Source organism: Mesoplodon mirus (assembly GCF_964341445.2).
Source record: "Mesoplodon mirus genome assembly, chromosome: 18".
NCBI classification, from domain to species: Eukaryota; Metazoa; Chordata; class Mammalia; order Artiodactyla; family Ziphiidae; genus Mesoplodon; species Mesoplodon mirus.
In genome coordinates this window covers 23,813,306-23,829,226 of record NC_138994.1, presented here as the reverse complement: position 1 = coordinate 23,829,226, position 15,921 = coordinate 23,813,306, and the positions used below count along the sequence as shown (strand labels likewise).

The following is a 15,921-nucleotide window of genomic DNA, read 5'->3' as shown; positions in this document are numbered from 1 at the left end:
CTCTCACTGTTGTGGCCTCTCCCTTTGCGGAGCACAGGCTCCGGACGCGCAGGCTCAGTGGCCATGGCTCACGGGCCCAGCCGCTCCGCGGCATGTGGGATCCTCCTGGACCGGGGCACGAACCCGTGTCCCCTGCATCGGCGGGCGGACTCTCAACCACTGCGCCACCAGGGAAGCCCTGGCACCGTTTTTAATCCCAGAGATATTCTCATTAGCATCTCTTTTCGCGGTTCCCATCACTCCAGAGGGAAGATTCATTTCCCTTTTCTAAATTCGAATGTGATAACTAACCAGTAACGTTCCTATTTACCTTCTAGACCAATAAGTTCTGCATCTCCATTTAGGGGAGAACATTCTTGGGGAAATGTGACAGCAAAGTAAATGTTTCTGAGTGTGATCAAATGTCACTATCCCATAACCCACTAGAATCTCAAAATGATTTTGGTGTTCATTTCATAAACTGCTTGGAGCAATTTGATATATTTCTTATAGAAACTTCCAGTGACCTTTGAAGAACTTCAAACATGTTACAATTATGGCCAATCCATGCTGGTCACCGCCCCCCATCAATGTGCTGTTATGTAATGAGGTGCAAAAAAGCTTCCCGTCACCTGTGTGTCTTGCAGCTTGGCTCTTAGCATCAGCAATGTTGACTGACAGGGCAAAAGTCTTATCAGCGGGTCTGTTTTTGCCATTCCCCTTCGCAAAGGACGCATCTCAGTCTGTGGGTCCAGAATCTGGGCATGGCTTGGCTGGCTGCCTCTGGCTCAAGGTGTCCCATGGAGTTACGGGCCAGCTACCAATTGGGCTTCCAGGCATCTCCAGGCTTGACTGGGTAGGAATCCTCTTCCAAGATCACTAGGTTGGTAGGTAGCAGGCCTCGTCTCTCTCCACATGGGCCTCTCCACTCCACAGGGCTGCCTTATAATCCTAAAAAAATACCCGAGACAGAAGTCCTAGTCTTTTCATGCACCCCTGGATGGGGGTGCATGAGGGACAAGGAGTCTGGACGCAGCCCGGGCTGCTCGCTGAGGCAGCGGGGATGCTGGGGCACTGCCTGTCGGAGGACGCCTGGCTTCCACGAGGCGCAAAGGAAGTTCCGTTTGTTTCAAGAGCCTTAGATTCGAGAACCTGTGGCCAGCAGTCCACAGTGGGCAGGATGAAAGAGGCTCATGAAAGAGGTGGGGCTAGAGGGCTGGGAGGTCCGGGTCTCAGGAGAGCGGGCCTGGGAGCCGTGGATGGGGACAGAAGACTGGCCCAGAAAACACCGTAGGTGGCAGGACCCAGAGAGGCAGGAGAGGGAGTCGGTCCTTGGTAGAAGGTCCTGCCGAGAAGCGTGAGGGACTTGCGAAGTAGGGGAGCTGCAGGCAAGCCAAGCCACATACACAGATCCAGATGGGCCCACGTGACTTCACGTGGGACACCTTTTACCTGGCTGCCAAGGGTTTTCGCGGGTGGAGGAGACCGTGAGGGGGAGGAAGTGTAGACGCAAGTGTAGACGCCTCTTGAAAGATGTCCGTCAGCCACCTTCTACTCCCAGTGCTTTAATGCCAGGGGGGCAGGGGATGAGGACCTCGCTAGAGCATCAGCGCAGACCTGATGGAGGGAAGATTCCACAGGGAGCGAAGTCCAGACCCTCGCCAGGTGTTCTGGGGCAGCCCGGGACCCTGCCAAGCGTCCTGGGCCACCTTGGCCCATCCTTTGAGCCGGGGAGGCACTCCGTAGCTGGCAGAGATGCTGAGAGCAAGTCAAGAAACACTGATGTGAAAGAATAAAGGAACTGATTTCAAGCCTGGCACAACTTCACTTTCCAGAAGTTGTTTAAAAGGAGCAGGACGAAACCTCAGGAGCAGAAAACAAAAATGTCTGTGGAGAGAGCTTAAGAACACAGACCTATTTATTTGCAAAGTTTCACATGTTGCCAGTTGGAGTGCTGACTTCAGGGATTTTTTTCCTATCTATCTTTTACTTCCTTTTCTGAAAATAACCTTTGTGTGTGTGTGCATGTGCTTGACACTTTGGAGAAGATAAGTTCAAAAATCAGAACCTCTTTCTGGATTTGTTTGAATATTGATGGTCTCTTCTTGTTCCACGTGCAGACCAACCCCTGAAAGTCAAACTCCACAACGAATCCTGGTAGGACACCAGCGATGCCAGCAGTTTGTAGCTCCATTTATAATAAATATTAAAGGCACTTGAAGGTAAATCAGATTAGGAAGTTTTAAATGATCGTTTTGCTTAACTGTGTTTTAAATTGAACAGACCGAAGACGATCATTTTTATTAAAAATATGCTTCCCCCCCACCCAATGCTGCTAGGGATGGGATTTCCTAAGGAAACCTCACTTTTTCGACTGTGGCTTCAAAATCTCCACCTTGACATTCCCACTCCTCCCCCACCCCTCTCCAAATGGGAGGAAGTAGGGAGAGCATGGCAGGAAGCTGAACCCGTCTTTTCCTGTTCTTTTCCTCCTCCCAGACTCTGTAAAAGCCATTTCTCCCTTAGGTGCACCAACCCCACTGAGATGCACGTGGAAACATCTGTCCCCATTAAAGACTTGGTGGAACCCCCCGGAGCCGGCTGAAGGGAGCCCACTTCCGGGGGTCCAGGCTGTTCATTGGTACGAGCTGAATGACATACGCTTCTGTAGAATTTCCAGCTCAGGCCCTGTGATGATGCTTTTAGAAAAGCATCCCAAGTTATTATTATTATTCTTTAAAGTAGCAACCTTCCTTTATTTAACTCACTTGAGAATATTTGATTACCTTCATCATTGTAATAATTAAGACGGCTGATGACTTTTTTTGCCTTTTTTTGTGATCATTTAACTTGGTGATTTATTTTTTAAAACTTTATTGGAGTATAGTTGATTTACAATGTTGTGTTAGCTAAATTCTATTTATCAGCCCTGCCATGGAAGCCCAAGACTCAAGATGCTCAGGACCCCCTCTTAGACAGCCCTGCCTTGGGTCTCCTCACCATAGTATGGGGGGAAAGAGGATGGAGCAGGTGTCTGGACCCTCGGAGCTTCTAGCTCAGCTGGGAAATGGGCCAAGAAATCTTGGGAAAATCTCCTCACCTCCTCTGTGCTTAATTTTCCTCATCTCTTTTTTTTTTTTTTCTTTTTGCGGCATGCGGGCCTCTCACTGCTGTGGCCTCTCCCGTCGCGGAGCACAGGCTCCGGATGCGCAGGCCCAGCGGCCGTGGCTCACGGGCCCAGCCGCTCCGCGGCACATGGGATCCTCCCAGACCGGGGCACGAACCCGCATCCCCTGCATCGGCAGGCGGACTCTCAACCACTGCGCCACCAGGGAGGCCCCTCCTCATCTCTTAAATGATGGGTTGGGTTAGATGACATTTTAAGGGCTCCCCTGGCTAGGAGATGCTGATATTTTTGGGGAGTACTGGATAGGATGCCTTTGAGAGCCGGCAGACAGCACAGCCCCCTGTGCCACCCAGTTCTGCTCCTCTCCCCTGGGAGGTCAGCGGGGGGCAGGGGGTGTCACCTCTGCAGGACCTCCCTGCTCAGCTTCCAGGCCTCCAGCCCAGAGTGTGACTCCTAACTGGAGGGCATCTTTGCTGCGGAGATGGGAGTTTCTTCCCAGAACAGCTAACAGGCTATTGAGGAAATGGGGTGACTGCACAGAAATCACTGCCATTTTCTGAGCACCTGCGATGTGTTAAGCATGGTGCTGGGTGTTTACCTCACAGCAGCCTTTTGAGGGGTGTTCCCTGCACTTCACAGGTAAACACACGGGGCAGGGCCTCAGAGCGGTTAGGTGACTTGCAGTCTCTAGAAAGGTTACCTGAGTGTCTCTCCACCCCCCCCTCCCCAAACAAAGCTACATTGTCTAAGGTGCCACTTTTCCAAAGAAATAAAAGACAAAGTCATGGAGTCTTAAAGAGTGATGTCCTGGGTCCGAGCTCCTCTGAAGTCGCAGCCAGTGTGACTTCCCCTCCAGAGGGGTTTTTGTCAGGCTGACTAAAGATTGGAGATCTGGCCAGATGCCTCTCAGGGAGCCCAGAGTTTTCTGGGATTCTAGGATTTCAGCCCAGTACATAATTGCAGAAAAGAATTACTCTCTGCTTTATTAAACTTGTCTGCACTTAGGCCAAGTGGGCTGTTGATCCTCGGTAGGGTTTGTCTTTAAAGGAGGGGCGAGCGAGCATGTGCAGAAATCCATCACCTTGCTTTCCAGTTTCCAGGCAACCGCGCAGGATTACAACAAGTCACATGACCTTGCCGCTGCCAGGAAGAAGGGGAAAATGGAAAACTGTGCTATCTTGAGAAAGGGGCCGGGTATAAGCAAAGGACTTTGGATTCCCCTTCAGAAATGTTATCAACAAGTAGTCGGAGACCTGGAGGCTTGAGAGGGCTCCAGGCTTCTGGGTCCCCAGCCCAGCCCCACTGCTGGGTGGGAAATGCACCACCAGGGGACAGGCGAGGGGTAAACTGGGGGGGAGGAGAGTCACTGGCCCAAGGTGACCGAGCACCTGTTCTGGAAACCAAGCTCTCCGAAGGGTTATTACTGAGAGGACCAAACTGAACTCAGCCTTGCTCCTGTGGCGCTATCTCCATCCGCCCTTCTTGTCGCTACAGCCCTGAGCTAACGAGGGAGCAGAAGGCGAGCCCTTGGGTTAAAGCCGAGCCTGTGATGGTTAGCGCTGGCGGGGAGGCAGTGGAGGGGAGGAAAACCACCCATGAAGACCAGCTTTCCACTTCCTTTTTGAAAGCCTCCTCTTTCTGATCATTGTTTATTTTGATTTTGGATGTTTGGATGTTTGGAGTTTGCAACCTCCCCTCCCTCACATTGCGTGCGCGCGTGTGCGTTTATGTGTGCGCATGTGTGTGTGTGCGCGTGCGCACACACACACACACATGCTGTTGTTGTTTATATTGCAGACGCTTTTATGGCAATTCATCCCCTTCTGTATACACTTTTGGCCCTAGGATCACACCCTCTGTGGCTGAAAGACTCCTGGGAACCACAGGGACAGCTTTGCTCCTGGCTCTCCGGGTCACCCAACGGGGTGGGTGTGCAGCACTCTGAAAGGCCGGGCTGGTGGAGGGAGCTGACCTCAAGTGGACTGGCTTCCAGTTTCCTTGCACCCAGCAGCTGTCCCAAGGCAGGGCTGAGTCATCTGGCCACACCCGCTCACTGGCCTTCCTGGTGTGCCCCAAGGTGGCCATGTGTTTCATAGCCTGGACCACTGGCTTAATGCCAGCCTGGCCACCTGGGAAGGTGAGCCAAGGAGCAGAGCATGGACACAGAGAGGCAGGTCTTGGGGAGGGAGATGCCCCCCCCCCCACGGTGCCCAGGAGCTGACAAGTCTGGCAGCGTGGCTTTCCAGAGCTCTGGTCCCGTGTCATAGCCGGGAGAGCATCTTCCCTGCTGCTTGTCATGTTCCAGCAGGTCACGGGGTGGTGCATCCTCTTCCTCTTTTCCTACGGAAACCTAAACAGACAGAGAAACACACTTCTTACATGTTTTAAAGTCCTAAAGGCGTAATGAAGGTTCGAGGCACCTCTGCATTGAAAAGGGTTTGTCGTCCATTCAGTTCACTAAGGAAGTAAATAAAGAAAAAGTGAATAGAGTTGAAGGCCACAGCTCTGAGGATGCCAAGCTCTTCCTCTCACCTCTGGGACAAATTTGGGCTCCACCTTTATGGTTTTTTTTTTTTTTTTTGCAGTACGCGGGCCTCTCACTGTTGTGGCCTCTCCCGTTGCGGAGCACAGGCTCCAGACGCACAGGCTTAGCGGCCATGGCTCACGGGCCCAGCCGCTCCGCGGCATGTGGGATCTTCCCAGACCGGGGCACGAACCCGTGTCCCCTGCATCGGCAGGCGGACTCTCAACCACTGTGCCACCAGGGAAGCCCACCTTTATGTTTTTTAAGAGGAGGAAAAATCAATTATTAGCTCATCATATGAGAGATCATTCTATAGCAACAGACAAGCAAATAATGTTCTGGATTTGTGGTATGTTTTCTTATTACTTTAAGTGAGAAGATTGTACCTCCTAAACGTTATTGGATGGATGCTGCGAAGGATTCAAAGGTGACAATGGGGTGAGTTTTCAATACATGAAAACTGAGAGTCGACGGAGAAAAAAGACATCCCACGTCTGTTTAATATGTAACATATGGGAGGATGGGGGGATGCTTCCAAGACAGTGTTGCCTACGCAGTTGATACAGAAAGACGGTCGATGTACATGCTGGGAGAGTCCTGATGGCCAGGTTGGGAATTTGGGGTTAAATCTTCAAGGACATTGAGGCTTGCTTCCCAGCGAGGTGACAGGGCCCCTCCCCAGCACTCAGGCCTCTGCTGGCAGAGTCACACCCCCATCTTCACACATCCACAAACTACGCACCTTGACCCTAACTCACACTAACTCACACTGGGAGGCAGGAGCGCACAAGCACGCCCGCGCCTTCTGCGTCCAGGTCCGCGTCCCTCCTGTGACACTTGGCCATCCCATCCCGGGACTCGCCACTCCTCTGACAAGCTCCTCCAAGCCCAAATTCCCAGGGAAACTTGAACAGAGGTAGAAAAGTGTTCGATGATAGAAAAAAACACAACAAAAAAACAAACAAAAAAACCCGCCTACTTGCAGTTCTTGCCATGGCCAGGATGCCACAATAAACTGTTGCTTTCCCGAGCTGGGGAGGACGGAGCAGGCCGGGGGAGGAAGCCAGAGCAAAAAGGCCAGAGCACTTGAAAGGCGGAATCAGAACTCAGGCTGGGAGCGTCCGGGTGGCCTCGGGGGCCTGGCGGGGGGCGGGGGCGGGCTGGGCCGGGCCGGGGCGGGCGCGGGGCGCTGTCCCTTTAAGGCGGGAGGCGCGGGCCGGCCGAGCGCGGCGGTGATTGGCGCGGCGGGATCACTGGCGGCCCGGGCCCGGCCCGGGGGAGTCGGCTGGAGCCGGCTACGCTTTGATAAGGTCCTGGCAACTCGGTAACCAGCCGAGCGCCGGGAAATAAAAATAACCCCTCGCAGTCATGGATCGCCGGGCCGCCGGGCGTCCGAGGCGCCCGTCTCCCCCGGCGAAAGCTGTGCTGTAAAAGGTGGGGGCGGAGGCGCGGCCCCGGCCGAGCCGCTTCTGAGCCGGCCCCCCCCAGGGCCGGGGGCGAGGTCGCGCCCAGCCGCGTCGCGGGCGCAGGGCGCGGGAGGGGGTCCTGCCCGGCCGAGAGGCGGCCGGGAGGGCGTCCGTGAGCCGGACGGCCCCGGAGAGGGGCGGCGGGGGCGCCGGGGGCGGCCCGGAGCGCGGCGGGCGCGTACCTCCCTTTCAGGACCGTGCGCCGGCACGCGCCTTTGAAGTGCACAGTGAAATCCACGGCGCAGTTTTTGTTGGAAGCGCCCGGAGGACGTTGGGTGCCCGGAGTGGCTGCTGGAAGCGGGGCCCGTGTCGAAAGCCGGACCGGGCGGGGGCCGGAGGGGCCGAGGGCGGCCGCGGCGGGGGCGAGGCCCACTCGGATCTTCCGCAGAAAGAGGGGCGGCGGGGCACGCCTCTGCCCCCTCCCTTGCCGCCGGGTTCCCCGCACTCCCTCCCCGGCCGCGCGACTCCCCCATGTTCCCCGACGCCGGGACCGGCCCGGGGGGGCCCGGGGCCGCGGCGGCGAGCCGATCCGGGGGCCGGGGCCGAGGCCCTGCCCGGGGCGCCCGCGAGGTCTGGGCGCGGAGCGCGCGCGCGGACCCCTGGTGAGTGCGAGGCCGAGGCGGCGGGCGGCCCGCGCGCTTTGATGTGCCGGGCGGCCCTTTGAAGTGGGCAGGCCGGCTATTTCGGGGCGCGCTCCGGGCGGGCGCGGAGAGGGGCGGCGGGCGCGGCGCCCGGCGCTCCGGGGGGCTCGGCCGGGGTGGCGGGGGCCCGGCGGAGAGACTTGTGCGAGTGGCGGCCGCGGCGGGGGCGGAGCGGGGGCAGATCCCCTCCCCCGGGGGCGCCGCGCCGGGGCAGTGCTGGATGGGAGTCTGGGTGCGAGTGTGCGCCGGAGTGCCTTTGGGAGGTGGGATGAAAGGGTGGCGGCGCCCCCCGCCCCCTCCCCCCGCCCCCTCCCGCCTCTCTCTCCTCCCCTCCCGTCCTCCCCTCCCAGCCCCGGTCCGCGCAGAGGGGCCCCGAGCGCCGGCCGAGGCTCAGTCTGCGCGCCCGAGCGGCCCGAGCCTGGGGCGCCCGCGTCCCCCGCGTCTCTCCTGCCGCCCGGCCCCGCGCCCCCGGCCGCCCCGGCCCCTCGTGCGGAGAGGCCGAGCCTCCGCGCGTCGCCATTGCTGGACCGGCTGCCGCTTTCCGCGCTTCTCCTGCGGGCGCCTCCGACCCGGGCTCGGGGGCTGCGAGCGCCCACCGGGGCTCTGGACGCGTCGGGGTGGATTGGGGCCGGGGAGCGGGCAGGGGGGGCTCGGCGGAGATGAGAGCCGGGCCTCGGGCCGCCTTGGTCTTCCAGGTAACGGGGCCGCCCCACCTCCCCTCCGCCCGGGGAACGCGGCGCTACCGGCGGCCTGAGGCCCCGCACGGGGGCCACGCGCGCCCACCCGGAGCCCAGGGTTCCCGCCCCCGGTTCGGGGTCGCGCCCCCCGCCCCTGCCCTCTCCCGAGTTTGATCCTCCCCTTGCTGGGGAAAGCGGCTGGTTTACTGGTTAGATAAGACTTTTTGCTTTGGGGAAAAAGAGGCTTGAGGTCAGCCGAGTCTGGGATTCCTGGCACAGGCAGTGTTAGCGTGAGACGGTTTCTGATCCGGTTTTGTAGGGTTTGCGGCTCCAGGAGGCGGGGGGCGCGGGGGCGACGGGTCGTGAGGCTTCTCTGCTCCCTGGCAAAGTTGGAAGATCAAAGCCTTGTCTGAGTGAGTGGTTTTCTGGTTTGGGGGAGCCCGGAAGACCGAGGTGTAGACTGAGCCGGATTCTTGGCGGGAGGCGGGGGCGCAGCGAACGCTTCCATCTGGGTTGCGGGGCGGGGGCTGCAGCCGGGAGTCCGGGCGCCCGTTCCGCCCTGTGCTGGGCGGGCTTTCCTCCTCGGTCGAGGCTCTTCTGAATTTTTAAGGAGTGGGAAGGGGGGGGGCGCAGGGGGAAGGGGTGGGTGGGGGGAATGGGAACCAGATGCCGGGGACGGGCGCGTTTGGAGCTCGAGTTATCTGTGCGGAGAGCCGAGTGGGGAAATTTACCGAAATTGGTTTCACCTGCACACAGCCCAGCGGCGCGGGGTGCGCGTCTTTGGAGTGGATGCAGTCGGGGCGAGGGGAGGGCAGAGGAGGGGAGGGCCGTCCTGCGTGCGCCCGGGCCGGTGGGTTTTTGGAAGCTGGTGTCTTCCACCTCCCGAGCCCTCCGCCCCACCTCCCCCCCTCCCCGCGCCCCTTCCCCGCCCCTTCCCCCTCCCCCTCCCCCCCAAGCGTGCAGGGAGCTCAGATTTCGCCTTTGAAAAAGCTGCGTCTGATACTTTAGATGAGCACCTCGCAGATAGCTGGGTTGCTTGATTTGAATTTGAGGAGTTGAAAAGCCTGTTTACTTTCTTGCTTTGATGTTGGGTAGATCTGGTTTTGATTATATCAATACCCTTTTCTCTCCCTCTACCTCCCCCCCCCTTTCCTTTTCTTCCCAGAAAGGAGGCTCAGATGAGTCCCTGCTGACTTGAGAGAGAAAGAGAGACCACGCTGATTGCTGAGAGGAACTGCAAGGAGAAAAAAAAATTCCTCAACTCAGCGAGAAGAACTCACTGGCCATGAGCAGCGCTGTGTTGGTGCCTCGCCTCCCAGACCCCAGCAGCAGCTTCCGCGAGGATGCCCCGCGGCCCCCAGTGCCGGGCGAAGAAGGGGAGACCCCACCGTGCCAGCCCGGGGTGGGAAAGGGCCCGGTCGCCAAACCCCTGCCTGTCTCCTCAAATGCCAGGCGGAATGAGGACGGGCTGGGGGAGCCGGAGGGGCGGGCGTCTCCGGATTCCCCTCTGACCAGGTGGACCAAGTCCCTGCACTCCTTGCTGGGTGACCAAGACGGTGCTTATCTCTTCCGGACTTTCCTGGAGAGGGAGAAATGCGTGGATACCTTAGACTTCTGGTTTGCCTGCAATGGATTCAGGCAGATGAACCTGAAGGATGCCAAAACTTTACGAGTAGCCAAAGCGATCTACAAGAGGTACATCGAGAACAACAGCATTGTCTCCAAGCAGCTGAAACCTGCCACCAAGACCTACATCAGAGATGGCATCAAGAAGCAGCAGATCGATTCTGTCATGTTTGACCAGGCGCAGACTGAGATCCAGGCGGTGATGGAGGACAATGCCTACCAGATGTTTCTGACTTCTGATATATACCTCGAATACGTGAGGAGTGGGGGTGAAAACCCAGCCTGCGTGAGCAGCGGGGGGCTGGGGAGCCTGAAGCTCGTGTGTGGCTACCTCCCCACGCTGAATGAGGAAGAGGAGTGGACTTGCGCCGACTTCAAGTGCAAACTCTCCCCCACCGTGGTTGGCTTGTCCAGCAAAACTCTGAGGGCTACAGTCAGTGTGAGGTCCACAGAAACTGTCGAGAATGGATACAGGTGAGCCTTTGGTGGAGGGTGAGGGGCTGGGGGAGCTTGGAGGATGAGATGGCCTTTGCAGATGTTTTGAGTTAAGTAGGGTGCATGGACGGATGCATGTGCTGCTGAGGCTGACAAAGGCCTGTCTTGAGCTCGGACCGCTGGCCATGAACCCTTCGATCTTGCGTTTTGCTGTTGAAAGGGGTGGGAAAGCGATGCACACACAGCTAAATACCTGTAGTCTTCCAGTGCTGAATTCACACAGTGGCAGGCAGTGTGCGTTAATGGGGGTTACTTACTGTCCTGGGCCAGTCTTGGTGGGGGGGGGTTGGAGAGAGGACGGCAGCTTTTCATGCCGATGACTCACCAGCTACCAGGCACCGGTTTGGGAAGGGGTTGTTCACAGCTAAGCAATAGGGAGTAGGATGAACGTGGCCAGGGAGGCACCTGGGTTGTGGCAGAGCCCCAGGAAATAACGTGCGTGCCCACTGACCGTGGGGATAAGTGGGATCTGTTGAGCTTTAAGTTCAGATAAGAGCCAGCAATGGGCTTAACAGCTGAGCTTGCGGGTTCTCTTTGTGGAATGAGATGTTAACCCTGCAAGAAACCCTCCTAAGGAGGGGAGGCCCGGTGACTTTCCCGAATGCAGGACCCTTACCTTTGGAGTCTGCTGATACATTATTCTGGGTTTTCAATGCTTGCGGCCCGAGGATCAGACCCCAGTTGATTATTGCGTTGCTTGGTGCTGAAGGAGAAGAGGTCTTGGCCGGAGAAGACTGGAGAAGGGAAGAGTACCTTCTCTTTCGAGGCTTCAAAGACAAATAGTTCTTTATAGAACGGCCAAGTCTCAAGATTCTTGACCTTTGGAGGCAACTTCAGACCTCCTGTTAGAATGAGTTTTTCTGTCTCTTTCTCGCTCTCCCCTTCCAAATATCCAAAAAGAGAATGAGCCTCTCAATCGCAGGTTGTTGCGGACAGCGTGCAGGGGAGGGGCTGGCCAGGAGCAGCTTATCTCGCTGGCCGTTGTGTCCGGCTCCGTGGGTTCGGAAAGGCAGACGCGATCTGGCGGCTGTCTCTCTGGAGGTTCCCCTCCCTCTGTAGGGTCCGAGGCAGGAGGAGAGGCAGAGGAGCGGGGTCTGAGCCTGGAAGCCTGTGATGTCGGGGTGGCCCTTCAGGGAGGGAAGAATTGTGTTGGGTCCACCAGGGGGCGCGCCTGCAGCCGGTCGTCTGCGCGCAGACATCTGGTCTACACCTTAAGTGGGAACGGATTGGTTTTTGCGAGGGAGCCAAGGATCACGTGATTGGAGTTGTTTCAGCATCTTTAAGCTTATGGCTTCAGGCTGTTTTGGAGGAAGATACTGGCTCTGGCTTCTGTGGCTGGCAGTCACGGGCCACCTGCCACCCCTGCCCTGTTCTGTTGGGTGCACGTTTGGGTAAACCCCGCTGGCCTCCGTGCCCTCCAGGTTGGCAGCGGTCGCCAAGGCTACTTAAGGCCTGTGGTCAGGCAGCTTCTCCGGGAGCCTTCAGACAGCGGGGCTTCTGTGTCCCCCAGTGTCAGGGCCCAGAGCACCACCTTTGTAAACAGCGCCCTGTGTGGTTTTGGAGCGAGACAGGCTCCCCAGGTGGGACCCTGCTGTGACCCCTCCCCTGCGTGGGTGGGCAGGAGGACCCAGCCTTGGCGAGCCCCTCCCCCTTCCACAGCCCCCAGCCGGGCTGTTACTAGGGTCCAGCTTTATGGGGAGGGCCCTCGGGAGCGTCGGAGACCCTGGATGCAGGGCCTGGGGTGCCTTGTGTGTCAGCGCTTGCCTTTTGGTTGGGACCCGTGGGTGTTCATATACAAATGACACCTTTCGCTGGCCTCTGGGGTTTCCGTACCAGATTCGTGTGTGTGTTTTCTCCCACTGCTGGGATGAGATGATGTATCTTACCTGGGCATCATCAGAAATTAAGACACACCCCGATATTTTTTTTAACATGCAAGGTATTCATGGGTGCCTGAGGTGTGTTATTAGGAGCTGCCCCGAGTTACTCAGAGGCCTGAGTTGCAGCCCGGACGGCCTCTTACCGCCCGGGTTGAAGTCTTTCTGAAGCCCGTGTGCTCTCTGTAAAGTGAGTGGACAACCCTCCCTTCAGTTTATGTCACAGGTTGCTATAATGTTAGGACCAAAATAATCAACAGGAAAGCCCGTTGTGAAGGGAAATGTCTGAACAGACGTAAAGCATTATAATTGGCTTGACTTAACAGTGCTCATCACCGGCTGTGTGAGAAGGGCCAGCCGGGTTCGGGTCCCACTTTCAGAGAGTGAGCCTCGGGTTCGAGCACTGTGTTCACTGTGAAGTTTCAGCATGTCCCCTCCCCACGCCTCAGCTTCCTCTGCTTGCTGATCTTGAGCCTGCGTTCGCAGCTGGTTCTGGGATGTGGGATCGTCCCTAAGGCAAGCCTGCCTCCCCGCCACTTGTCAGGCCAGGTGCCCGGCCTGTGGACGGCCTGATAAGTCAGTCCAGTGGATGAACCAGGAACCCGGAGTCCTGCCCAGGGGTCGGTCCCTTTCACCAGCTGTTGAGCAGCAGTCTGGGCAGCTGGATGCCAAGGGCATGGCTGGTCTTTAAGCCCTTTGATTTCCTTGAGTGCTTAGAGCAGCCTCGTTTTTAATGACTTGTTTGTGTCCTTACTGACGTGGTGTCAGGTTTCATGTAAAGAGTTGGAGCCTAAGAGCAGGCATGGTCCTCAGAGGGAGGGGCTCTGGTTGGCGAGTGGTCCAGTAGGAGGCCTGGGCTTTTGATGGTCCCTGTAAATAACCCACAGCCAGGGCAAGACACACAGACTACACACAGACACACACAGACACACACACACACACAGACTACAGACACAGACTACAAACACACAGGGACTACAGACACAGACACACACAGACTACACACACAGACTATACCCAGACACACACAGGCTACACACGGATACACACATAGACCACATACAGGCTACACACGGATACACACAGACTACACACACAGACTACACACAGACACACAAGACAACACACATAGAGACACACAGGCTACACACGGACACACACACAAACTATACACACAGACTACACACAGACACACAGGCTCCACACACAGACTACAGACAGGCTACCCACACACAGAGACTACAGACACACACACAGACTACACACAGACACATACACAGACTACACAGACACAGACTACACACACGCTACACATACACACACACACAGAGACTACAGACACAGACACACAGACAAATTACACACAGACACAGACTACACAGACACACACAGACTACACACAGGCACACATACAGGCACAGACACACAGACTACACACGTACATACAAAATACACACACAGAGACTATAGACGCAGACCTCACACACACAGACTACACACACATATACAGACGACACAGATTACACACACAGACTACACAAGACACACAGGCACACACACACACAGGCATAGACACACATACACAGACTACACACACACACATACATACAAACTACACACACAGAGACTACAGACACAGACTGCACACACATACACAGACTACACACAGACACACACAACACCTGGAGCGTGGAGGCGTGTGCAGAGGGGCTGTGGAGTTCGGAGCCGGGGTCGGGATGCTCTCCTTGTCCTGCCCTGGGCGGTCTCACCTGGCTCTCACTGGACCCTCTGCTCTGGCCTCACGTAAAGTCAGGGGGCCCAGCAGGTAGCCCTCTGCCGGCTCCCAGCGCTTCCTGTCCCCCCAGAGCGCTCGCTGATGGGGCTGGTTTATGCGAAGCCACTGGAATCGAGCTTGGCCTCCATCATCAAAGAAAATGACGCAAGAGGAAAGCTGTGCTGGAAGCAGCGGGCCACAGCGAGCGGATGCAGGCTCTGAGGAGGGCGCTTTGCTAGGACACGCTTGTCGCTTGTCGAAGTTTGCCTGCTCTCAGAAGGGTGTTGCCTGATGCCATCTGCGTGCCTGGCCTCTCTCGCTCCAGGCAGAGGGCTTTTTTTTTTTTTTTTGTGGTACATGGGCCTCTCACTGCTGTGGCCTCTCCCGTTGCGGAGCACAGGCTCCGGATGCGCAGGCTCAGCAGCCATGGCTCACGGGCCCAGCCGCTCTGCGGCATGTGGGATCTTCCCGGACCGGGGCACGAACCCGTGTCCCCTGCATCGGCAGGCGGACTCTCAACCACTGCGCCACCAGGGAAGCCCCTGTCAGAGGGCTTTTGAAAAGAAGAGCACACAGCCTTAGAAGCCAATACTTTTTAAGTTGCATTGTTTTGAGAGGGGACCCAGAAAGGGGTCCCAAAGGTCACGTCTGTTGTGCTCTCTGTATGGGCTTTGCCCTGGTGTCTGGGGAGCAGGCGGGAGTCTGCAGCATCTCACTGAGATAAGAGATAAGAATGGTGGTGGGGGGCAGAGGAGGAGCCCACATTTCCCTTCCCTTAAGGTCCCTGGAGCCTCTGCTACCTGACAGCTGAAAGCCCTTTGCATATTGAAATTGCAAACCAGGTCTGTGGATGGATGCCCGGTGCAAAATCTGTACATAGGCCTTTACTCTCCAGAGGAATTTAAAACCCTTGCAGCAACTGGGAGCACAACAGTCCTGAAGAAATACTCAAAGCATCTGGGTACAATTACTGTAGTGTGGTTGAGTTTCTTCCCTTCTTTTTTTTTTTTTTAAAGCGATCACAAGAAAGCAGCCCTAATTCATTTTCTTGAAATTACGTGATGATTTTGACAAAGTTCTGAGTTCTTAAAAAATTGAGTCTCTATCTCTCCCCACAGGCCTGCCACCTTCCTCTGCCTTGTCTTGTTATGATGGTAGGAAAATCCCAATACTTTATTGCAGGCAACTGAGCTAAGAGCAATATATTCCATTTTTAATTACCGGTCACACAGTAGCCCTCTATTTTGGAAGGGAGGGAGACGAGTTTATTTTGGGACCCGTGTGTCTGACTGGGAGCACAGAACTCTGTCCACACTCGGGATTTGAGCGAGGTGCCTTTTTCTGTTGGGGAGGGAGGGGTTTCTGTTGAGTCATTTTCTCCCTGTAGAGGCTGAGTTACAACCCTCACACTTGGGGCACTGTTAATGTGTTAATACCACGAAGATAGCAACACTGAAGGGATGGAAAGAGTGTGTGAAGGCTGTTTAAGGCCATTTTGGCTCTTTTGATCTCCATGCCACGCCTCTTAGGCGAAAACACCCCTCAGCAACCCGCTTGGTCCTAGGTCCTTAAAGAAGGAGAGTGAACAAAGCTTTGAGCTTCTGCCACGAGCTCCACGCTACCTGCAGCTGGGGAGACCCAGATGGGGAAGACAGACCTGTCCCTGCCCTCGTGGAGCTTGTTGTCTCGTACTCGGGACAGGCCTTCACCATGGAAACGCACTGACGATATGTAA

General features: G+C 56.5%; 1 protein-coding gene across 6 annotated transcripts in view; it reads left to right on the top strand.

The window, feature by feature from the left end:
* Positions 1-6,040: 6,040 nt before the first annotated feature.
* The window catches only part of AXIN2 (axin 2), a 30,865-nt gene continuing 20,984 nt past the window's right edge, over positions 6,041-15,921 (top strand). Inside the window, exons 1-2 of one of the 6 annotated variants that reach the window (XM_082603492.1) lie at positions 6,041-6,068; positions 9,580-10,514. In XM_082603492.1, the coding sequence (XP_082459618.1) occupies positions 9,700-10,514 (815 nt within the window). In that variant the 5' untranslated portion in view covers positions 6,041-6,068; positions 9,580-9,699. Of the gene's footprint in view, positions 6,069-6,746; positions 7,065-7,312; positions 7,699-8,183; positions 8,433-8,481; positions 8,828-9,579; positions 10,515-15,921 lie in introns of those variants that run through there. The other 5 variants (XM_082603493.1, XM_082603488.1, XM_082603489.1 and 2 more) reach the window with 5 other exon arrangements.